Source organism: Podarcis vaucheri (assembly GCF_965113315.1).
Source record: "Podarcis vaucheri genome assembly, chromosome: 13".
Lineage (NCBI taxonomy): Eukaryota > Metazoa > Chordata > Lepidosauria > Squamata > Lacertidae > Podarcis > Podarcis vaucheri.
In genome coordinates this window covers 36,482,622-36,506,935 of record NC_138751.1, presented here as the reverse complement: position 1 = coordinate 36,506,935, position 24,314 = coordinate 36,482,622, and the positions used below count along the sequence as shown (strand labels likewise).

General features: G+C 47.2%; 2 protein-coding genes across 4 annotated transcripts in view; both read right to left on the bottom strand.

Moving 5' to 3' along the window:
• Nucleotides 1–24,314, bottom strand: part of PDK2 (pyruvate dehydrogenase kinase 2) — a 266,084-nt gene that overhangs the window by 32,902 nt on the left and 208,868 nt on the right. The gene's annotated exons all lie outside the window — the stretch shown is intronic.
• ITGA3 (integrin subunit alpha 3) overlaps nt 1,427–24,314 on the bottom strand; it is an 85,150-nt gene continuing 62,262 nt past the window's right edge. The window contains exons 12-26 of one of the 2 annotated variants that reach the window (XR_014212738.1): nt 23,685–23,821; nt 22,646–22,792; nt 19,850–19,947; nt 19,500–19,665; nt 17,896–17,964; nt 16,534–16,613; nt 15,478–15,555; nt 14,227–14,329; nt 12,952–13,134; nt 12,196–12,312; nt 10,093–10,206; nt 9,011–9,109; nt 7,842–7,967; nt 5,119–5,280; nt 1,944–2,083 (exon numbers count right to left, since the gene is read on the bottom strand). Coding sequence is in view for 1 of the 2 variants with exons in the window: in XM_082194318.1 (XP_082050444.1) it covers nt 1,922–2,083; nt 7,842–7,967; nt 9,011–9,109; nt 10,093–10,206; nt 12,196–12,312; nt 12,952–13,134; nt 14,227–14,329; nt 15,478–15,555; nt 16,534–16,613; nt 17,896–17,964; nt 19,500–19,665; nt 19,850–19,947; nt 22,646–22,792; nt 23,685–23,821 (1,679 nt within the window). In the remaining variant the exon portion in view is untranslated. Of the gene's footprint in view, nt 2,084–5,118; nt 5,281–7,841; nt 7,968–9,010; nt 9,110–10,092; nt 10,207–12,195; nt 12,313–12,951; nt 13,135–14,226; nt 14,330–15,477; nt 15,556–16,533; nt 16,614–17,895; nt 17,965–19,499; nt 19,666–19,849; nt 19,948–22,645; nt 22,793–23,684; nt 23,822–24,314 lie in introns of both variants that reach the window. The other variant, XM_082194318.1, reaches the window with a different exon arrangement.

The following is a 24,314-nucleotide window of genomic DNA, read 5'->3' as shown; positions in this document are numbered from 1 at the left end:
TTGTACGCATCTGCTTTAGCCAAGCCAACTCACACCATGGCACACACGACTGTCCATGCACAAGAGGTTTTGCACAAGTGTCTGCAGAAGGTGCCTGGTTCAACCCTCACCTCCAGGTGCAGTTGAGAAAGACGCTTCTCTGAAACTCTGGGCAGCTGCTGCCAGTCAGTGTAGACAATACAGACCTAGATAGACCTAGGATCTGACTCAATACAAGGCAGCTTCCTATGTTCCCAGTTGGTAGAGCACAAGATGCTCAATCTCAGGGCCCCACACTGGGCAAAAGATTCCTGCGCTGGAGGGGGTTGGACTAGATGACCCCTGGAGTCCCTTCCAATTCTACGATACAGTCTCACTACTAAGCTGGCATGACTCTGTAAGCTGCCGGGATGGGAGGGAGAAGCGTACCTGGGACCCCTTGCACCCTTGACAAGGAGCTGTGTTGGCGTATCCGCTCCCCCCATGAGAAAAAAAGAAATCACTTTAAAGCAAGTGCCACATTAGAAATTGCTACATTTTAAAAACCCAAGTACTCAAAAGCGTCTGGAGTGAGGGCAAAGCGTGGAGGAAGGGCAATAATAATAATAATCGTAAGCCTTTGTTCTGCAGTGCATGAAGCATGGGGATCTTCTCCTGCGTTCGATCTCACCGCAACAGTGGCAGTGCGTCACATATACGTCACACAGTCTAGTCTCATAGGTGGTTTTTGTGGGGGGACCCTGGGCCTGCATTCCTGGCGGGGCTGTTTACACCAACCCCTAGGTACACCTCTGATGGGAGGCGGACTAAGAGCCGTTTGGAAATTGCTCCGTGCCTTCTGGAGGGAAGGTAAAGGTAAAGGGACCCCTGGCCATTAGGTTCAGTCGTGACCGACTCTGGGGTTGTGGCACTCATCTCGCTTTATTGGCTGAGGGAGCCAGCGTACAGCTTCCGGGTCATGTGGCCAGCATGACTAAGCCGCTTCTGGCGAACCAGAGCAGAGCACGGAAACGCCGTTTACCTTCCCACCTATTTATCTACTTGCACTTTGATGTGCTTTCGAACTGCTAGGTTGGCAGGAGCAGGGACCGAGCAACGGGAGCTCACCCCATCACGGGGATTCGAACCGCCAACCTTCTGATCGGCAAGTCCTAGGCTCAGTGGTTTAACCCACAGCACCACCCGCGTCCCTTCCAGAGGGAAAGAAGAGTGTAAATGCAAGAAGCAGTGGTCGTGTGAAACAACAATGGCATCTGAGAAGCCACACCTGAGAGAAAGAGAGAGAGAGAGAGATGGCTTTGTGTTTCGGTCACCAAGACAACTTCAACACAGCTGACTTGGGCCGATCTGTCCAGAATGAAGCTAAGCTGATTGTCATACCTCAGAGAAATGCAGTCCTCAGGACCCTGGTGGTGGTGCTTATGCGTGGGGAAATAAATAACTGGTGTAAGTGAAAAAGCTGCCCCTTTGAGCTTTGTATTTCGGGGGGTGAGGGTAAAGGGACTCAAGCCCAGGTGCCAAATGCAGACCCCTTGAGACTTTCACCGGGACACAGCCTCCCTCATCTCCTCAGGCCCTTTCCTAGCTGGCAGATGTCCTTGAACCAGGATGGAAAGTTAGGAGGCCTCCAGCTTTGCGTGGCTGGAACGCAGCCTGTTGCACAAAGGAGAGAATCGCACCTGTTGCTCTGTCCATTTTTGGCCTCAGGCCCCACCAGGCTGCCCCACAAAGACTGAAAAAGCTTCTCCACCCCTCATCCCAGGAGGGAACATCCCCTCCCTACAATAGCTGCATCCAGAGAAAGCTCTTGGGTCATGGTCACCGACCTGAGTCACATAACTTAGGGTTTCAATAGCAGTTTTGTCGTTGGTTCAACGCCAAGTCCAGAAGGGAGTGAAGCAGCTGGCGAGCATGGAGGGGATGGGGGAGAGGGAGGCAAGCGTCAGTAGTAACTCCCCGTCTCCTGCCAGCTTGTGACCCACTGCTTCTTGTGCCTCGGAGCCAGGAAGCCGCCGGCCGGCTGGTAGCGCTCCTCCTGCCGGATCCGGATGGCGTGGTATTTGGGCATGATTCGGTAGTAGCGGGTCCGCTTGAAAAAGTTGCACTGCACGGGGAGAGAGGGAGGGGAAAAGAGACGCATTAGTGGCAGGACACATTGACCGAAGTTGGGAATTTGGGCAAAGGGACGCTATGGGGAGTAGAGGCAGGGAGAAAGAGAAGGTGAGAGAGGAAGCGGGGAAGTAGTAGAGATGGCCGGTTCATCGGACCAGTTTCCTGTGGTGGCTGAAAAGGCGTGACATCGGTTCCAAAACAGAGAAACTAGGGTTTTGTACACATTCTACTCTGCTTCCAGTGGTTTGAGAAGTGGTGTGCACACAGTATTCATCACAACCTGTTTCTGTTTTGTCGGTTCTTATGAAAGGTTGCATTTTGATGTGTCCCTCTGCCCTAAACCAAACCTCTGCCCCAAACCATAGCTGTCAACTTTTCCCCTTTTTTAAGGGAAATTCCCTTATTCCGAATAGGTTTCCTTGCAAGAAAAGGGAAAAGTTGACCGCTATGCCCCAAACATGGGTGGTGCTGTGGTTTAAACCACTGAGCCTCTTGGGCTTGCCGATCAGAAGGTCGGTGGTTCGAATCCCCACGACGGGGTGAGCTCCTGTTGCTCTGCCCCAGCTCCTGCCAACCTAGCAGCACTGTGGCAGGAAGGTAAACAGCATTTCCGTGCACTCTGGTTTCCGTTACAGTGTCCCGTTGCGCCAGAAGCGGTTTAGTCATGCTGGCCCCATGACTCAGAAAGCTGTCTGTGGACAAACGCCGGCTCCCTCGGCCTGAAAGCGAGATGAGTGCCGCAACCCCATAGTCGCCTTTGACTGGACTTAACTGCCCAGGGGTCCTTTACCCTTTTTAACCTTTAAACCAGTTTCAATTGAAATTGAGAAAAAGAATGATCTCATTATCCCCTCTCACGTGTTGGGAGTAGTCTGCCATAGACGACCCTAAGGTAAAACTACTTTTGCAGCTTGGGGAGGAAAAGGCAGCAGTGACATAGCCTGCCATGTTGTTTTCTGAGTGAGAGCCAACAAAATGGCGACTTGGAAACCAAGTGATTGGTTCAAAATTGGTTCGAAACTTGGTTGGCTCGAAACTTGTTCAAAGTTTTGCTAATTCTTTTTTAAGTTGTCCTTCAGCTGTGGTGTGGTGAAGGCACAATGGATTAAATGGTTTAACACTGGGATTGGCCACTGATCTTTGACACCTGCCATGATTCTGTAGCAAAACTGTGTGTGTGTGTGTGTGTGTGTGTGTGTGTGTGTGTGTGTGTAGCAACTCAAAATATGTGAGGGTGAGCTGCCAATCTGGGTATATATTAGAGCACGGTTTCCCAAACTTGGGTCTCCAGCTTTTTCTGGACTACAATTCCCATCATCCATGACCACTGGTCCTGCTAGCTAGGGATGATGGGAGCTGTAGTCCAAAAACAGCTAGAGACCGAAGCTTGGGGAAACCTTGTATTAGAGCGTTCGCTAGACTGACTCCTGTATCAAAGTCAACCCCCGCCAGTGTCGCCAACTCAGCACCACCTCAGAACAGTCACTTGGAATGAATGGCCCAGTGAACAGAAAGAAGATTGAGAGTAAAGAGAGAGAAAGAGGAAAGTCCCTTGTCAGAGTGAGGAGGTGCCACCTCAGAAGCCACCTGAAACATAGGTGGTTCTTAAAGCCTAGGAAAAGAAACATTTGGGTTAGTGAGACGGACAGGTAAAACAAAGAGGCCAACAGACATGAGACCTGGGGGAGAGCATTAAGTGCAATGTGTGAGGAACATGCCTTGAAGACAACTAAGAGAGGGAGGGGCTGCAATGCCTGGTGCTAACTGGTGTTGAGAGGGCTGGTTTTGGAAATCTGGACACCTCAGATGTTGGATGCTGAGAGAAATGTCCAGACAAGGGCTGAGGCCAGGTGTGCTTCTCTGCCACCTGCAAATCCAGACTCTTATCTCAGGGTCCTTGGCTTCGATAGTCTGAGTTGGGAGGTGGGGCAGGAACAGGCAGAATTCTCTGCCCCATAGACAACAAGGGTAGGCTCTTGTTTTCATACTGGGCACAGCCAATCCGGGGGCTTTGTACTACCTCTCAATCACAAGGCTCCGTGTTGCACACCTGCATTGCCTCCTGCACTGAAAGAGGGCTCTGAAGCAAGAGCACCCATAGTAGCTCATTAGAATAAAGCCAAGGCCTAGGGCCCAGTCACACAGGAGAGTCATAATCAGATTTCCTTTTAAAAAAAAAAGCTTTTAAAAAAAAGCTTTAAAAAGAGGCAGGGGCACCTCTGAATTTGATCAGAGCAGCAGAGGTGTGGGGGGGATGCTTAACCATTCCTCCCCATACAGGGGCATAGTGCAGTGGGTGGCCAACACATCGGTGAGGGGTTGCTGTTCCCAGCTCCCCATTCTTCCCTGCCAATGGCCGGGGGTCTCTGGGACCCAGCTTGGCCTGGCTGCCAGTGCTTGCTTGCTAGGTGCACCCCCATACTGTGAGCGAGAGTGGATGGAGGGAGAGGGGCAAGGGATTCACCTGGCAAGGGTCACTTCGGCCAACTGGGCTCCCCTCTGTGTGGGTGGGCAGGAGGTGGTGGGGAGTGGCTAAGAATACTGATTATTGTGGTTATTAGTTGTGCTCTGTGAGTGGAGAAGACGTAAGTTGGTCCTGTCTGTTCGTTTAAATGGGCCGGCGCTTAGTCCCATATACAGTCAAACTTCGGTTGTCAAACGTAATCCATTCAGGAAGTCCGTTCGACGTCCAAAACGTTTAACAACCGAGGCGCGGCTTCCGATTGGTCACAAGAGCTTCCTGCACTCAAGCGGAAGCCGTGCCGGATGTTTGGGTTCCGAAAAAAGGTCGAAAACCGGAGCATTTACTTCCAGCTTTTCATTGTTCGGGAGCTGAAATGTTCGAAAACAGTGCTGTTCAAGAACCAAGGTTTGACTATAAGTCAAACAGTATAAAGTTCACTTTCCCTGAACCAGCACTGGGACATAGCTCTCAACACCAGGGTCTTATGGGAAGGATTAAGAAGTGGAGAGGTTGACAGAGACAGTGAACAAGAGGAGCAGACCTGCTGCAAGAGCTTGATTTACCAAGAGACAGGGCAAAGGGGTGGGCAGTTTCCCCTCCCCCTGAGACAGGAACTAGTAGCTGTCGGTCAGCCGCTTAGTTTCAGATGGCTGGATCTTCATCATGGCTTTCTGGCCCTTGGCCTCGTACATGGCTCGTGTGCTTGCCCGCCGGAAGAAGCCGCACTATGAGGAAGCAGGGGGTCAAAGGTCAAGCACAACAAGGAAACAATGTGCAATGGGTTGGGGAGACAACCAGCTCATGCGTTCCAGCCCCTTTGTTGCAAAGGATATAATTTTCAACATGCAGGCGGGATTGGTCTCAATTTTTTGCACCAGGAGTGGTAGTTTTGGGGGTTGCCAAATGCACACAACCTGGGGCTGCTGTGGGCTCCTCCGCAAGGCTACAATTCCAAGGCAAAAAATATCAAGCAAAATTGATAAGAAGTGGGCTGACACCACTGAGAAAATGGCGAATCTGGTGCCACAAGGATGCCGCATGCGTTGGTCAAAACTTCAAGCGTGCCCTTGCATTCACCTGCACAGAACCAAAGGTCAACTTCCATGCTACCCTCTTAAGAAAGGTGCAGGTATATTCATGACCCATCTTGCCTGTAGTGATCTTCCGGAGGAGAGCTTTCCCTAGCAGCCAATACAGGCAACCACAGTTGGAGAGCACTTCCAGGATTCACTTTCTATATTTTGAGCATCTTGGATGCTGAATTTGTGGCACACAAAGATACTAAGCCATAGGGAGGAGCAGGAAAACATCCTCTCGGGCGGTGGTTGTTTTCCTGTGTTCAGTTGTCACTAGAGTAAATGAGATGCTTTTTGCCACTTCAGCTGGGCTGGTGAAACTCCCGACTTGAATATAGCCAGTTATTTCTGGGAGTTGGAATGCAACACAGAACTAGTGGAGACTTAGCTTTGGAAGTGCTCTGCAAGCCATGACTGCCTCCACATTTTTAATCTGCATTTGGTACTCTAGGAACAGGAGGTATGAATCCTTCCCCCCCCCCTTTCTGGGAACCAATACAAGCAGAGGGAGGCTTGAAAACACACATTCCCTCAATGACAAGGTAATGGTTGGAGTTGCTCTGGAAAAACGGGCCAATTTAGGCTTGCACCCTGGGAAGGTCACTTTGGTACTGCTAACGCAGCAGTTTGACTTCACACCCGGAAGTGCACTCCATTGTCTCTTGAGACAAATGGATGCCAACAACTAAGGGATTTCTGAAAAGGGTCAGGCACACAGGCAGTACGCAACATGCTCCAGCATCAACGAAGTAAACTGCATAAGAACAAGTTCAGATACCCGCTGGACATATAAAGAAAAAGACAGTACCTATTATCATATGTGGTGGGCGTATAAAATAATAAAAAAATTCTGGGAGATGATATATAATGAAATGAAAAAAATATTTAAAATAACTTTTGTTAAAAAACCAGAAGCCTTCTTATTAGGAATTACAGGTACCGAGATACCAAAGGACCAAAATAGACTGTTTTTGTACACGACAACAACCTCATGGATGCTATTAGCCCAGAGATGGAAGGAAGAAACAACCCCAACCAGTGAAGAATGGCAAACCAAGTTGATGGACTATGCTGAAATGGCAAAATTAACTGGGAAGCTCAGAAATCAAGAGGACAAGAACTTTTTAAAAAATGGGAAAAGTTTACAATCTATTTACAAGACCATTGTAAGCAGGTTCAAACATTAGCAGGATTTTAACCAGACTTGTAAACTAACGAAAGTATGGATAATTTGGAAGGATTAAACTTGGATAGTATTGATATGCAGTTGTAAATATTACCACTAGGACCCATGGAAGGGATGAGGGGAAGTCAAGATATTCAGAGCAATCTTGGTATTCGGATCTTGAATTTTGTTGTTGTTGTATGTGTATATTTTTAAAAATCATATCTATCATCTGTCTATCTATTTACATCTATCTATCTATATCTACCTATCTATCTATCTATCTATCTATCTATCTATCTATCTATCATCTATCATCTATCATCTATCATCTATCATCTATCATCTATCATCTATCTATCATCTATCTATCTATCTATCTATCATCTATCTATCTATCTCTCAATGAGTTGGTGAAGGACCGACCATAATACAGATGACTACTGTTATCATCTTATCCTGAGGTATGCACCAAAGGATCCCAAATACTCAGTTGATGCCTTGGTTAATCAGGTTCTAAATATAGTTTCCTCCCAGTCCAACCGGTTTCTCTATGGTGACAAAAACGGTTATAGCAAGCATCCCACAGGTACAATGAGCTGCTTGGCTGTTCTCCAATATTAACTGCACAAGCTAAATGCAAACACCCAAGTCAGAGCAGATTACATCGCTTCTGGATAAAGCTGGGGCGGGAAGCAGTTAACTTCCTGCCTGGTCCATTTCAAACTGGCTTGGCTAGTTTGTTTGTTTTTTTGCGATGGCTGAATGCCTGAACATTTTGTTCTCCAGCGAGGCCAGCCCGCCTATAGCATAGTTATATCAGCCCCGAAAATACTGCTAAGGCATTTGAGCTTGCCACAGAAAATTGTGTGGGTTGTTGCATGTTCTCTTTTGTGTGGCCCGGGTTGGCTTTGCAGAAGCAGTTTTGAGAGTGTCTCTCTACAAATATGGGGAGGAAAGGAAGAGAGAGAGGAAAGGAAGGAGCTGCTGTTTCTAGCCTGTCACCCCTTGCTCCCCAATTTCAAAAACACCCTCCTCTTCTCACCTTCCACAGCAGTAAGACGATGACGCCCAAAAGCAGAAGTCCGGCTGCTACGGCAACCAGCACCAGCCAGAGCTCAATCTCGGTTGGTTGCTCCTCGATCAGCTCAGAGTCGATGGTCACCGAGAACTGAAGGAAGGGGGAAAAAGGGGAGAGGTGGGTTTGTCTCAAGGGAGGAAGGGCAGAATGGAGGGGACACTGACTCAGTGCTGAATTTTTCAACTTCCCCAAATGAGAGGTGTAACGTGACTTGGGAATTCGAGTGGTATTTTGGTTTAAATGAGTATAATTTACTTTTGCTTGGTAAATAAAATGTGTGTCAAGCTGCACAGAAATCATTAAAAATTGCCAAGTACAGTGGTACCTCGGGGTAAGAACTTAATTCGTTCTGGAGGTCCGTTCTTAACCTGAAACTGTTCTTAACCTGAGGTACCACTTTAGCTAATGGGGCCTCCTGCTGCCGCGCGATTTCTGTTCTTATCCTGAAGCAAAGTTCTTAACCCGAGGTACTATTTCTGGGTTAGCGGAGTCTGTAACCTGAAGCATATGTAACCTGAAGCGCCTGTAACCTGAGGTACCACTGTACTGTTATTATTTAGCATTACCTGAATTGTCAGAAGGGGAAATTCATTGGTTTTCCCGAGATCAGTTCACGTGCTTCTTCGTCAAATGTAGATTTACCAAGCTGATTGTTGCCCAATCATAAAAACAATGGCAGCTTTGAATTCCTCATGCCCAAAAATATATTTTAAGGTCCCCTCCCCACTGAAAAAATGTGCAAAAATTAAGTTTCACCCCCTAAAACATCATCATCCTGGTGTGTGGAGATCAACATGGCCACACCTGAGGTAGACAGTGGGGTTCAAATGCTCCCAGCTCCGGCCTCGTATTCTCATCTGGGTTGATTAATTCATCAACATTGGGAAAAGCATCCCATGCCTAGGCCTGAGTTTACAGATGGGGATGTGTGGGCAGCTTTCTTTGCTTTGAAAATCAATTTTATTTGCATTAACAAAGCTGCTGCTCAAGAAGAACTGACAGAGTTCACTAATTATGGGAGTTTAACTGGTAGAGAGAAAGGAATGGTGACTGGGAGGCCTTCCATTGGGATTGGTAGTTGGACCTCGGGACTTTCTGAAGTTTCCTCACCCAACAAATCCAGTCTCACTCACCCACACAGTGTCGTTTTTCATGTTGATGGTGGAGGAGTTTGTCCTGAGAAACAGCGTGGCTTTCCCATCCACCTTCACGCGGTCAAAGTTGTTGTAGTCCTACATTTCCATGGGGGTGGATAGGAAAGAGCAAACATATCAAAAAGCAGCAACATAAACTCTTTTTCCAATGTACTCCCACCCACTGAACACAGGAAGATGCTTTCGAATGAGAGACCCTTTCATTGAACATCCTGATTTGCTGACAAACAGCTTACTTGGAGGTTAGATTACATTCTGCCTTTATTGAGAAATTTGTTTCGGTTTGTTTACAGGGCAGTTATACGGCGACGAGCATCCGTCTTGCATTCAACCTGATTTGCTTTTATGAATCTTCCTATCCCATCATTTGTTCATCCCAGTCACTTTCCAAGCCACAACAAGTCTCAGTTCGTGTGTTTTTTCATAGTGGGTTTGTTGTACTAGGGAGAAGGATGCCTTTTCACCCACTTTAAATTGCGCAAAGCAGACATTCTGGAATGTTCCAGAACTGTCAGGGACCATGTTGAGGAGGGCTGCACTGAGGAAGAATGGTGGGAGTCTCCCCCTCCCCTGATCCTGAATCTTCCCAGGAGCAGGAGGACAGTATAGATTTGGAACAGTGGTTTGCAGAGGGGCATAGTTTCAGAAGGCAGAAGCTGGGAAATACTGGATGGGGAACAGCTAGGAGAAGAAACATTGGGGGGGGGGAGAGAGTTAACAGATTCATAGTCTCTGGACAGAATCCACCCGCCTCCCCCAAACTCCCGGAGAGCTCAGAAAATGTCAGAACAGAAAGCACAGAGGCTTCAAACTCAGATTACAAAACATAGAAGTGACGTAGATTAATAGGGATGGGGGGAGTGTGATCCTTAATTGGGAGCACCGCCATTTCTAGGAGGTCTTTGTTCTCCAGCTGTGATTCTTAAAGATTCTAACTGGTAAGGCGTTATTTCATTTGATTTCTTATCAACTGCCATGGGGGGGGGCAGTTGCCTGAAAAGAACATTCCCCCTCTCGTTAACCAGAGAAAAACCTTGCAAGGGGACAGAACAAGTGTTTACCTCGATGAACGTGCTGTTCCAGACCCTGGCACGAACGATCACGTTTGTCACATCTGCAGCATCCCACAAGGGGCACTCGAACCAGATACAGCGACATGTTCCTTTGGAACAGCTCTGGAATCAAAGGAAGGGGGGGGAATAGATATTTCAGACAGGTGACAATCCCAGCCCTACCAGGAGATGACAGTGGGGGTTGGACCTGGGAACATTACCATTGAGCTACAGCCCAGGAAAACTACAAGTCTCTCCACACCACCAGGTCCCCCCCACCTTTCTTCCTAAACCAAATGCAGCAGTTCAGCTGGTAGAGGTTGAGACTCTTAATCTCAGGGTCAGGGGTGTGAGCCCTACATTGGGGGAAAGATTCCTGCATTGCAGGGGGTTGGACTAGATGACTCTTGTGTTCCTTCCTGTCAGGGAACTGCCATCGGAGGAACAGGTGGTGGAAGGGCTCACGGAGGCTGGGAGAGACCCAGCAGCTGAAGCAGGAACCAGCAGGGGGAGAGGTGGGTCTCTGAGGGAAAGCGAGCAAGAGGGAGGACTCAGGGACACGTCCAGCGAGAACAGTGGGGAGGTTTCTGAACCTCCCATAGGGAGACCCACGCCTCGCCGGAAACTGTCACGCCGCGAGTCCAGAAGACGTGTTTCCGTTAAGGAGCTTTTATGCTGGAAGCAATTTCGAAAGCAACCACTGTCGGAATCTGCAAGTGACTAGAGCAGCCATGTCTGAGGGGCTCCGTCACAGACAGAGGTTTGTGGACTTGAACAAACTCTGAGGGACTACGATTTTACGCACAAGCAGCTCATCATCCCATCACACTTCCCAACTCTACAATTCTATGTGAAGTGTAGGTGGGTTCCCACAAGGCAATACACAGAGATAACAGCAAGAACCTTTATTGAACTAACAGAACTGGACAACAGGGGCAAAGCAACTGCTTATATACATTCCTGAAAGCCTGGGCCACTCCCACTCCCAACGGGATTGGCTGTCTAAACTTCCAAGCTGCGAATCATGACTCAGAGTTTAAGGGCCAATGGCGGAGGCCCAAATCCTGAAATGTTCAGTGATTGGATATAATGTATTGAATGGGAACAGAGGGGCTCAGAATCCTTAGTCCAGACTCAAGCTCAGGGAAACACAGACCCCACCAAATACATAACACTATGATTCTATGATCTGGAGGTATGGTGCAGGAATAAATGGCCGGTTATTAATTTGGAGGCCTTTCTATAGGCACAATCTGAAACATTTGCATTTTTTTTCAGCTGCCCATGGGGATATAGTCCAATTGAAGATTACAGTGGTGCCTCGCAAGACGAAAAGAATCCGTTCTGTGATTCTCTTCGTCTAGCGGTTTTTTCGTCTTGCGAAGCAAGCCCATTGAAGGATTAGCGGATTAGCGCTATTAGCGGCTTTTAGCGGCTTAGCGGCTTAGAAAAAGGGGGGAGGGGGGGAAACCCGCAGGAACTCGCAAGACATTGTCGTCTTGCGAAGCAAGCCCATAGGAAATTTGTTTTGCAAAGCACCTCCAAAACGGAAAACTCTTTCGTCTAGCGAGTTTTCCGTCTTGCGAGGCATTCGTCTTGCGGGGCACCATTGTATATCTGAAAATAGTCCAGAGGTAAAAAGGGTGCCCAGATCCCTAGAACTACTAAGCTTTCCCTGCCTGAAAAAATGTACCACTCCCATCCAACCACTCACTGGCTAGGTTTGGATTATCATAACTTGATTTAATAAGCTCTGATCTGACAAAGATTTGTGCCCGTGGATCATAGCTGTGAACTTTTCCCTTTTCTTGTGAGGAATCCTATTCGGAATAAGGGAATTTCCCTTAAAAAAAGGGAAAAGTTGACAGCTATGCCATGGATGCGGCTGACTCACCCCTCCCTTCATGCTGGCTGAGCAAACAAACCAGGAAGTCTTCAGCTAACCATGGTTTCTTGTATTGCCCAAATGAGGAAACGATGGTTAATGGCTCCAGAATATGAAGGCTTGTTTCTGAAGCTGTTTAACCATAATTTCCAGGTTGGGACATACCTGCTCCTGAAAAGCCCTCCTGAGCAGAAGTGGAAATGACACAAGATGGACAAAATGCTCACCAGTAACGTTTCTGACTTGGCTTTCTTGGAAGCCGGCAAGGTGACAGGAAGCTCACGCTTCGGAGATGCTTGCAGATCACGCTTCCTCCGTGCTGAGGTCCTGCTCCAGTCGTGTAGCTGGGAAAGGAGAACTGGTCAGCTTTCTCTTCCTGAAAAAGCATGTGCTCAAGAAGACTATCCTCTCCTGTCGCACCAGTGCAACACACAACACCACTTGAGAACCACTGATATAGGTAGTAAAGGTAAAGGATCCTTGGACAGCTAAGTCCAGTCAAAGGTGACTATGGGATTGCGGCGCTCATCTCACGTTCAGGCTGAGGGAGGCGGCGTTTGTCCACAGACAGCTTTCCTGGTCATGTGGCCACCATGACTAAACTGGTTCTGGCACAACAGAACACCGTGATGGAAACCAGAGCTCACGGAAATGCCGCTTACCTTCCTGCCACAGCAGTATCTATTTATCTACTTGCACTAGTGTGCTTTAGAACTGCTAGGTTGGCAGGAGCTGGTACAGAGCAATGGGAGCTCACCCTGTTGTGGGGATTCGAACCGCCGACCTTCCAATCAGCAAGCCCAAGAGGCTCAGTGGTTTAGACCACAGCGCCACCTGCATCCCAGGTATAGCTCATAGAAATAGCTACACACAGTACATGGTGGCAGGTCAAGCACATTGAAAAGGGTACAAAGAAAAATGAGTAAATGGAGAGAGAGAGAATGCAAAAGGGAGAAAGGGCTCGCGCTGGAGATCAGACTTACTGTGAGGTTGCGGTTGTTGATGACCTCCCCGGGGGGTACGCAGAGCCGACTCTCGTTCCCACTCCTTTTCACCAGGATCTGAGTTGGGTACAGCAGCCATTTTCCGTTGCTGGCCTCATAAGGCCATTCGAAGCCTAGTGTGATTGTTCCTGAGGATCCTAAAGACTCGCCTTTCGTGGTCACCTGAAAGTCAAAGGCAAGGTGACAAGATGAAGCCCCTTTTCAACCTCAGGTTGTGATAGAAACAGTACAAAGAAGGACAACTCGGAGCGCAGCAGAGCAGAGGTCGCCCTGAAGAAAAGCCTAGGCAAAAGTGTGGGGACAGGACAGGAGTTTATAAAACACACTCGGTGTCAAGATTATTCAATTTCATCCTGTACTCTCAGAATTGGAAAGAAGGAGAAGTACCAATCAAGGAGGTAAGTTTCAAAAGTGAATAGACTATCTGGAAATGGCAAAACTGACAGCCAAAATAAGAGATAAAAGAGCCAAACATATTTGGGAAGACAAGGTGTAATAAATCAGTGCCAATACAACAGTTTCAAAGTCAAGGTATAAGAGCATATAGGAATTTGCCTTATACTGAGTTGGTGAATCCAGTTCAGTCCAGGCTGACTGGCAACCATTCTCCAGGTTTTCAGATTGAGGTCTATCCTATCCCTACCTGGAGATGTCAAGGATTATTATTATTTTATTACTATTTATTAAATTTATATACCGCCCTATATAGGTTGCAGGGCGGTTCACAGAACTTGCATGCAGGACTGATCCTCAACCACTGAGCTATTGCCCTTCCTAAAAGTATTTTGAAAGAACGAGATTTGGGGGGAAATGTCAAGAATCCATTTCAACCAATCAGTTTACCCTTCTGTTTCAGGCACAAATAGGAAGGGAAAGAGATCTTTTCAAATATTTGGCTTAACATTTTGCACTGGGAGAAATAAGCAGACACACATGCCCTTCAGGAACCCTCTGTCTTCTGCTTGTACTCTCAACTCTACAAATTAACAAATCACATTGGGATGGATTCAATCCTAGATTGTGTCTTAGTTGCTTTCTAGACAAGGGATCAATGGCCCCATATGGAATCCAGCTCAAGTAAACAAGCCCATGTGGGTTTTAACCATGAAGAGACTCAGAAGCAATTCTGGGATACCTCAGTTGGCAGAATATGAGATTTGAGGACTAGATGATTCTTGTGGTCCCTTCAAACTTTATGATTCTATGCTTCAATTTTTAAGAGTATTAGCCTCACCTCTCAAGGAATATCCTTACCTGGAAGTCAAATTCGATGGGACTGCCTACGTCTTCCTCATGCTTCATGGCTGACTCGCCCATGACTGTCCCACTGAAATGCGTCTGGAGCCAACGGTTGACTCTGCCACAGAGAGAGGAACACAGTGAGAGGTGAGAAGGATGGAAAAGTTTACAAAGTGAGGAACCGGACTCTGTTCACAAATTGGATGAGCGGGTCACACTTTCCTAATTTAGTCAATGGGAAGTGTAACCTACTAGAATTCATTTAGGAAATGTCTGCAATGTAGATTTATACGGCTGTCAGGCCTACTTGACTATCAAATTTGCTAATCGTGGAATCCTGGGAAATCAAGCAACTTCATAAAACAATATGGGGAACTATGAGAGTCAAGGGTAGACTCCCAATATGTTTCCGAGCACAATTCAAAGTATTGGTGCTGACCTTTAAAGCCGTAAATGGCCTCGGCCCAGTATACCTGAAGGAGCATCTCCACCCCCATCGTTCAACCCAGATACTGAGGTCCAGCGCCGAGGGCCTTCTGGCAGTTCCCTCTCTGCAGGGAACCAGGCAGAGGGCCTTCTCGGTAGTGGCACCCGCCCTGTGGAACACCCCCCATCAGATGTCAAGGAAATAAACAAGTATCTGACTTTTAGAAGACATCTGAAGGCAGCCGTGTTTAGGGAAGTTTTTAATGTTTGATGTTTTATCATGTTTTTAATATTCTGTTGGGAGCTGCCCAGAGTGGCAGAGGGCCTTCTTGGTAGTGGCATCCTCCCTGTGGAACATCCTCCCATCAGATGTCAAGGGAGTTGAAGAACTACACAACTTGTGTGTGTGTGTGTGTGTGTGTGTGTCTAAAGTTTGATGGCATGGGTCATCGCGGCAGTCTGGAAGCTCCCTGGGTTTGTTATGAGGAGGGAAAGGTCTCAGCATAACACACATCCCACTTTACAATCTCATCTTGAGAGGCATTTGTATACAGTCAAACGTTGGTTCCCGAATGCCTCCATTTTTGTATGTTTTGGCTCCTGAACGCCAAAAACCCAGAAGTAACTGCTATGGTTTTCAAAACATTTTTGGAAGCTGAACGTCCGACGTGGCTTCCATTTTGAGTTTCCCTGTTGTATTGAGGTTTCCGCTTTCAGTTTTCGGTTGTCGAATGTTTTGGAAGTCGAACGGTCTTCCAGAATAGATTATGTTCCAGAACCAAGATTTGATTGTATTACTTCTTTTTTAAACCCATGTCAAATATCGCGGTGGATACGCACATGCTCAAGGAAGCGTCAATGGTGTAGTCTACCAACAGGACTGCCAACACGGGTGCGAGATCTTCTTGATAGCTGATCCTATTAGGGACAGGACATTGTTCAGAGAGGTCAGTCGCAGCCTCTAAGATGGGATGCTTAACAGTCAACAAATACAGCGCCCCTTCCCTCCTCAGTAGAGTCATGCGAGAAGCCCCAGGCCATGTGGGTTGAGTCCACACAGAGGTCCCTACCCACGACAGTCCTTCTAGGGTTGGCCCAAGACTTTGCGGCACCTGAGGCAAACCACAAAATGGCGTCCTACCCACCAGGGAAGAAGGAGTGAGTGAAGAGCTACATTGGGAACAAGTTGGGGAATCAACTCAACCTTGCCAGATGTTTGGAGTGGGACTCAAAGGTTGTTGCAGGGAAAGAGACCTACCCTGAATCATGTCAGGTGGATGCAGACCCCAGGAGACCCCAGAGGACACCCTCTATCATTTGGGAGAAGACTGGCAGCACCTCCTATTCTCCAATTATCTGCTGTATTTTGGGAGGTGACAGATCCAGCCTCCAAGGAGTGCACCAAAGCCGTCACTGCCACCACAGCAATGGAGCAACAGTGGGCGACGCGTTCCTTGTGTGGCTCATGTGGATTTTGCTGCCCAAGGCGGTCGCCTCACCTTGCCACATGGGTGGACCGGCCCTGCAGCCCTTCAGTCAATACCCAAGTAAAAGGTAAAGATGAAGGTAAAGGACCCCTGGATAGTTAAGTCTAGTCAAAGGCATCTATGGGGTGGTGGTGCTCATTTCGATTTCAGGCCAAGGAAGCTGGCGTTTGTCCACAGACAGCTTTCCAGGTCATGTGGCCAGCAGGACTAAACCGGTTCTGGTGCAACGGAACACTGTGGTGTAAACCAGAGCGCATGGAAACACTGTTTACCTTCCCACCGCAGTGGTACCTATTTATATACTTGCACTGGTGTGCTTTCAAACTGCTATACCAAAGTACTGACTGGGCTTCCTGATGCATGTTCCCATTTCCAACCACAACTATTTAGCCCCGGGGAGAAGACTCACGTGGAAGGCTCCACCTGCACGGTGACATCTTGAGTGTTTAGCGTAACTCCAGTAACTTCAAATGTGATAGTCAGCTCTGCCTGGAAAGGAGGCAAGAGTGCACAACCTGGTTACCCAGCATGCTTTGCTGCAGGTTGCAGAAGCAAATCAGAAGGACCAGCATTTCAACTACTGGTCAAAAAAGGGGATATAAACCTACCACTGCAGCAGCAACACCCTACATATGAAACTCCCTCTTAGAAGATATTCATTTAATCTCCCTCCACCCTGCCCTCAGCAGCACTCTTTAAATATAAAAGGAAAATGTTTTTATTTTACCTATTGTGTGGTATAGTACTCTGTTACCACTGATGGGTGATACTTTGATGGGATTTGATAGGTTTTTAACTACAGTGGTGCCTCGCAAGACGAAAAGAATCCGTTCTGTGATTCTCTTTGTCTAGCGGTTTTTTCGTCTTGCGAAGCAAGCCCATTGAAGGATTAGCGGATTAGCGCTATTAGTGGCTATTAGTGGCTATTAGCGGCTTTTAGCGGCTTTTAGCGGCTTATCTGCTGATCAGATCAGCTGATAAGCGGCTTAGCGGCTTAGAAAAAGGGGGGGGGAGGACAAAAAACCAGCAGGAACTCGCAAGACATTGTCGTCTTGCGAAGCAAGCCCATAGGAAATTCGTTTTGCGAAGCACCTCCAAAACGGAAAACTATTTCGTCTAATGAGTTTTCCGTCTTGCGAGGCATTCGTCTTGCGGGGCACCACTGTATTGTGCTTTTTTAATCGGATGGGTAAGGTGCAAAAATGTTGCATGAACAAACGAAAACCATTCCTTTAAAAAACCCCAAACATAAATAAATAAGAATAAAAATGTGCACCCCACCACCGAGACCATTCCATTGTAAGTATCCAACCTCCCAAAATTTCAACACCTCTTGCGATGGTTTGAGCCCTTTCTGTTTTAGCAGTACAAATTCTACAAACACCTTCCATATCTCCTCAAAATTGTTTCTTCTGCATATTCCCCGTCTACGAAGATCATTCCTGAGGAATAATTACATGTGATCTGACTCTGGTACCGTATGTCTGCTCTCCCTCAATGGCACACTGGGGCTGTGTACACACGATACATTTAAAAGACACCCCCCTCCCGCCAAGAATCCTGGAAATTATAGTTTACCCCAGAAAATATGAACACCCACACCATACATTGAGAAAACATTGAGCACCCATTTAGAGCACAGGGCTTCCTACTCCAAGGATTCTAAGAAACGTAGTTTACCCCTCACGGAACTATGATTCCCCAGCCCCCTTAGCAAACCACAATTCCTGGGATTTTCTGTGTGTGCGAGAGAGCGCTTTAAACAACTCACCCGCTGGTCCATTTTGAAAGGGTTGCCGAGCTCACATATCACCGTCTCCTCCAACCTGCAGGTGCCACTCTGAAGAAAGAAAAGGCCACCTTGCTGAATATTGCCTTATTTCGTCAGCATTTCGACACTTCTGTACAAAAGCAGACTCGATGTGGTGCAGCAAATGTTGCGCTCAGACAGGGGCAACTTCCACCAGCCCCATTGTCGGGAGTCTAGTTCCCGGCTTGATAACACAGTGAACGTAGTTAATTAAAAAGGATGCTTTATTCTCAAAACAAACAGCTCCAGATGGCTTTAACACAGCCTCCACCATCATCAATCAAGATGACCCTTCTGAAGACTGCTTCCGGCGTGACCAGAAGCAACTGAACTTTCCCTTCATACATCTTTTGTTTTGCTTCCTAACTTTCATCCCTCCCATTCGGCGAGACCTCGGACTCAGTGGGTCAGCTCCCGCATCTTCCCCATTCTCTGAGAGGCTATTTCCCGCCTATTTGTTCTTTGAATGCGTTCTAGCCTGCTCTCAATCATTCCCTTATCAGGCAGCATTCCAAGGGGGTCGGGGTGTTGGCACTAGCCGCTGCTCGTCCTGCATGGCTGTTAACCCTCTCCATTCCTGGCTGCTTTCTTCAGCTGGCTGCAAACTGTTCCTGGGAGCTGGCTCATTCATGACTCCCATCAAGCCGTGGTCAAAGTTTATGGGACAACATATGGAAGGTCCAAGGTTTTCCCCACTTACCCCAGTCCAAATCCTCCTTCCCAGTCCTTGGATGGCCTTAGACAGGTTGCCAGATGAACCTACCTAACAACTGAATACTATTATTCTATACCACTCACCACTGGTCCTGTTAGCCAGGGATGATGGAAGTTGTAGTCCCAAAACATCTGGAGGGCCGAGTTTGCCTATTGCCTATGCCTGGATTAGGGCATCTTTGTATATATTCATTCATATATATATATATATATATATATATGCAGGTTTTGGTGTCTTCGGGTGTCTTCCCGAAGCTCTGGAAGCTGGGAGCTCTGTTCCAGTAACAAGCTCTGTTCCAGTAACAAGCTCTGTTCCAGTAACAAGCTGTTCCAGTAACAAGCTGGGAGCTCTGTTCCAGTAACAAGAAGCCGAAAGCACCAGCCTGAAGATGACGAGTGAGACCTCGTCGAAACGTCGCACAGACACCCCGACTCTTACACGGGAAGACACCCGAAGACACCAAAACCTGCATTCCTGTACCCGTGAAAATCTACGAAAGCAAATATATATATATATATATATATATGCAGGTTTTGGTGTCTTCGGGTGTCTTCCCGTGTAAGAGTCGGGGTGTCTGTGCGACGTTTCGACGAGGTCGAAACCCCGACTCTTACACGGGAAGACACCCGAAGACACCAAAACCTGCATTCCTGTACCCGTGAAAATCTACGAAAGCATATATATATATATATATATATATATATATATATATATTCCTCTTTACAGTGTTTTGTGTACTTTTTTCTTTTTGAATCACTTTATTGCTTCATAATTGATTTGTTTTTTGAAAAATCACATATATATTCTCCTTATTTTTATATAAAAAGAGGGGGGGGTTGAAGTCTCTCACCGGCCGGACAGAGGAAGGCAGCAGAGAGGGCGGGAACGTGATGTTGAGGAAAGCCTCATGAGCATCTTCTCCATTCGTGGGTGACGACGGTATATTTGTGACGCTGATGCCCAGGTTCAGCTTCTTGACATCCCGGCTGTACTGCAACACCTGCATCCCATTCCTCCTGCATCGGGGGAGATGGCACAGATGGGAGGGGGGTGGCCAGAGGCAGAGCAGGGCTGTCCACCCACCCACCTCCTAGTTATCTCTCTGGAGGTGCCAGGGAAAGAACGTCAGATGTGCAAAGTCTGCGTGCTGCTGCCCCTAGTGGTGAGCCAGTGAGGGTGCAAAGGGAACGCATTTCTCACCTGGGCAACTTCTGGTTCTGGTCATTTAAAAAGACAGCCTTAATCTTCAGGTTGCTGTTGCATCTGTTGTCTGTTCCACATTGCTTCTTGAACTGAATCTGAAAGCGGTAGAGTGGTTGCTATTGTTACAATCAATTTGGGGTTTTTTTATTTCTGTACCAACAATTATATACCAGTAAACCACAGAAAGTATCAAACTAGTACCTATACATACAATAATAATATACAGTGGTACCTTGGTTGTCAAACGGCCTGGCTCCCGAACAAATCGTCTTCCGAACGCCGCAAACCCAGAAGTGAGCGTTCTGGTTTGCAAACGTTTTTCAGAAGCCAAACATTTATGCGGCTTACAACTGAGTCCAGGAAGCTCCTGCAGCCAATCAGAAGCCACGCCTTGGTTTTTGAATGGGTCCGGGAGTCGAACGGACTCCGGGAACGGATTAAGTTTGACAACCAATGTGCCACTTGTAATACCACAATATTTCGACTTGCTCCATTGCTTTATGCGAACGAGGCCCACCGGCATGGTGTGGCTGATCTAACCAGCTGGCGTAAGAGGCTTTCCATACAGTTCTACCACCCTGGGCTGGATCTACAATGATCTGGAAAACGGTATATAAAAAAAAGTAGTCTGGTTCTCAATGCAACTTTACATTGATGACCAATCACTGCTCCACAGCACCCTCTGGTGTCACATTTTTTATAATGCGTTTTAACGTTTTAACTGACCGGTGTAGATTAATCCGTGGTTGGCTCCCTGGTTCACACATAACATTAAGCCAAACCATTGCTAAGCATGAACAAAGGAGCGAGCAGGTATTTGGGGACTGAGAGGAAAAATTGCTGTCTCTCACCTACCCAGAGCTAAGCAGCATCTTGGCTTAACCATTACATCCAAACCTGCAAAAGGTCAACAAAAACTATTTCTCAATCTTTAGGTAAGAAGGTTTGTATGTGTGCCACAGAGGTGAGAGGTGCATCACCGAATGAAACCACCACGTTATTTTGGAGCAAGCCAGCCAGTCTCTCCAAAGCCAGGATTCACCTAGAGCAGTTGTGATAGCCACTCTGACCTCATCAGTCATCGAGAGAACTAAGAGCTGCTGGGATGTGTGGGTTTTGAGGTGCTGTAAATGGCAATATGTTGCAAGCAGGGCCGGACTGAGGTTTGATGTGGCCCTAAGCTACTGAAGGTAATGGGGCCCTTTATATGTCCTTTGTCAACAACAAATTGTCACTGCTTTTTGTGTTGAATATATGCTCTATGGTAATTTATGGACCTAATAGGTATCTCAAGCCATTTGCACATGTTGCCGTGCAGCCAGCCCATGGAGAATGTAGGCACCCTATATATAGAAATGAGCAAACCAGTGATATTTTAGGGAGCAGGCTAGCAGGCGGGGCCCATTACTTACATCACAGGAACCTACACAACACAAAACGCTGTTGCTGTATGTAGGTTTTATTTTATTTGTTATTTATCTTATATTTTGTAAATGTACATCCAGGTTTTTTTCCTTTACATTTTTTGGGGCTCCCAAGAGAGTGGGGCCCTAAGCTATAGCTCATACATAAATCCGGTGTATAACTTGCAAGCCATCTTGAAGATCAGTCAACCAAATGGCAGGATATCAACCATCCAAACAAAATAAATATTGCGCTGTGAAGGGTCTCTCAAATTTTGGCTTGCCCACTTGACATATTTAACGTGAAACACAAGCACATGTCAAAGTCATCACACGACGACTGTACAAAGGCCAGCATCACAGAAAACTAGTCTACCTGCACGAGCCCAAGCAACACATTTTTCAGGAGGTTATTTTGTTCTGTCTCTAAAATGATGGTGAACAGGCTTTCCCACCAGATGGTGCCAGAGGGCAAATTGGATGCTGGATCTACGAAGGCTGATGATGGGAAACCAGAGACAATTTCTCACAGACATTTGTCTGCGTTTGTACATATGTGTGTGCCTGTACATAACTCACCTTAGTGTGCATGTGTTACCCGTTTGCAAGAGACCCCGACCTGTAGTTGGCTTAAACTTAAGCTGCTGGACCAAATTTAGGAATATGCACAGACATTCTAACTGATGCGGGGGAAGGAGCCAGCAAAAGGAATGTTGGCAAATAGAAGTGGCAAAGCTCACATCAATTGTAAGATATCAGTCAAATCAAAAAATTTAAAAAGGAATGGAAATGTTTCGAAGATTATACGTTAAAGTATTGTTCTAAGAAAGATATGCTAATATGCTTAGAATAAAAATGTAAAGTATATGTGTGAAATGGAAAAGAAAAGAGATAAAAGAAGGACAAATAAAGATATATTTGGAGAATGCAAGGATAAATATGGAGATAGAGAGTTAAAGAAGTCGAACTGTGGCAGAGGGAAGCTGCGGGTGGGTGGGTGGGGAATACTTTACAACAAGTGTATTTGTTTTCAATGTTTTTGAACTGTTTTTTCTTTTTCTTCGTAAATTTCTTTTTTTCTGTTGGTGTTCTCTTTTTTCTGTATTATTTAAATTATTTATTTATTTATTTATTTAAAAAAGAACGTTGGCAAATAGAGCAGCGCCTGCGGCATAACTGAAAGGTCGGTGCAATTAGCGGGAAGTGGTGAGATCCTAGGGGCAGAAAGAAGAGCAGCATGGGAAAACCAAGCTGTCCCGCCACACTGAGCAACCCGGCAGAAGGCAGAAGGCGGGGGGAGGAGACAAAGAAATTCAACAGCGAATGAGCTTGCGCAAAGCAGGGCGATTTTGGGGAGGGGAAATGCTTCGGATTACTGCATGGTGCTCACCTCAGTCTGATTCTCACGGGATTGATCCTCGTTCAAGACAGGAAACGCATCAAGCGAGCGCAAGCCCAACTGGAACCGCATGGGCTTCTCGGCAAGAGAGTAGTTCATGGAGAACGCAATGGGGTGCAGCTTGTCCCGCATATCAGCCTGCAGAGCAAGGGAAGAGTTCATTGCAGAAAGCCCTCCACCCAGTTCTGAGTGATTGTACTCTGTCGAGGAATTTGAAAGCTCAGAGGGTCATCTCCAGGGCCGTCTTTAGCAGATGCGGCTCCGGGGTGCAAATATCCGCCCAGTGCCTCCAAATTACCACGGATAGTGCTGGGGTGGCCGTAGCTGCGCACTGACAGCCATTGGGGGGCACAAGTCTCCCCCACGCCGCTGTGAGAGAGCGATCCCCACAGAGGTTTGGGAGTGAGGTTGCGCCCCTCCCAAGCCTCCTCAGGAGGAGAGTCTCAGTCTCCGTCAGTTTTATTGCACATAGCCAAAGGCTGCCGCAATGTACACAGAATTATTTGACAATTGAAAGAAAATATACTGAATTGATAAAAAAGACTTAAAACATTTATATTATTAAAACATTACGTACTCTATACCGAGCCCATGTGCAAATAAAAACATTAAACAATAAAATCCATAAGCTAAAATCATCACATGGTCACTAATGCGCACCTGCCAGCCGTATCGATCTCCTCCTGAGGAGGCTTGGGAGGGAAGCTGCGTGCCCGCCAGCCTTATGGTTGGCGGGGTGCAGCTGGTGGGTGTGCAGGGAAAGGGGAGGGTGCCGGCAAAGGCACCCAGCTCCCCCACTTGCTGAGGCGCCCCTGAGAGGCCAGGGCCCTGGCGCAATGCACCACTAAGCCCAGAGTGGCTGGGGAAACTCCGCCAGATGGGTGGGTTATGAATAATAAATTATTATTATTATTATTATTATTATTATTATTATTATTATTATTATTATTATTATTATTATTATGGCATATTTCGCTCACACCCAGCCGTCCAAATGTATCGCTTAAATTGCCCACTGCCCTCGCCTTACCCGCAAGAGGACTTCCAGGGTCTGACACTTCTCCCTTGGCATGGAAAACTGTCCCTTGTAGACTGCGGACTGTGTCCTGGCAAAATATACCCGAGGAGGACGGCGGTCCCGGTCGGCTTCCACCATGTAGTTCAACTCTGAAATGAGATGCGGAGGGGAAGTGACAGGGTGGGGAAAACAGGCCAGAGGCACTGCCAAGACTCGGCAGGCAAACTGAGGCACTCTCTCCACCCAGAAGCAGCCTGTCCCATTTTGCCGCCTGAGGCAAAGCAGGAAAGCGCTGCTCCCGTCGTCTCCACCCCCCATCCTGCCGAATCCCCGCTTACCGGGGGAGCATGTGATGGATAAATTAAAAAAGGAGTTCCTCTACGGAGGTATCCCTCCCAGAAACCCAATTGAAAAGGATGCAGGCTCCAAGTGAAAACAGAAGCCTTTATTGAAATACAAACTGGCAGAGGGACAGCCTCGAAAAAAAGGAGGTGGCGGTGAAGAATCGCACCCAAAGCAATGTTTCTTACACCCTTGGTGATCTCATTTCACCAGTCAAAGGATTGTAGCAATCTCGGCAGTTGCCACCAAATGTTACCATCCTGAACCAATCAAAATCATTTTAGTCTGCAGGATCAGCCC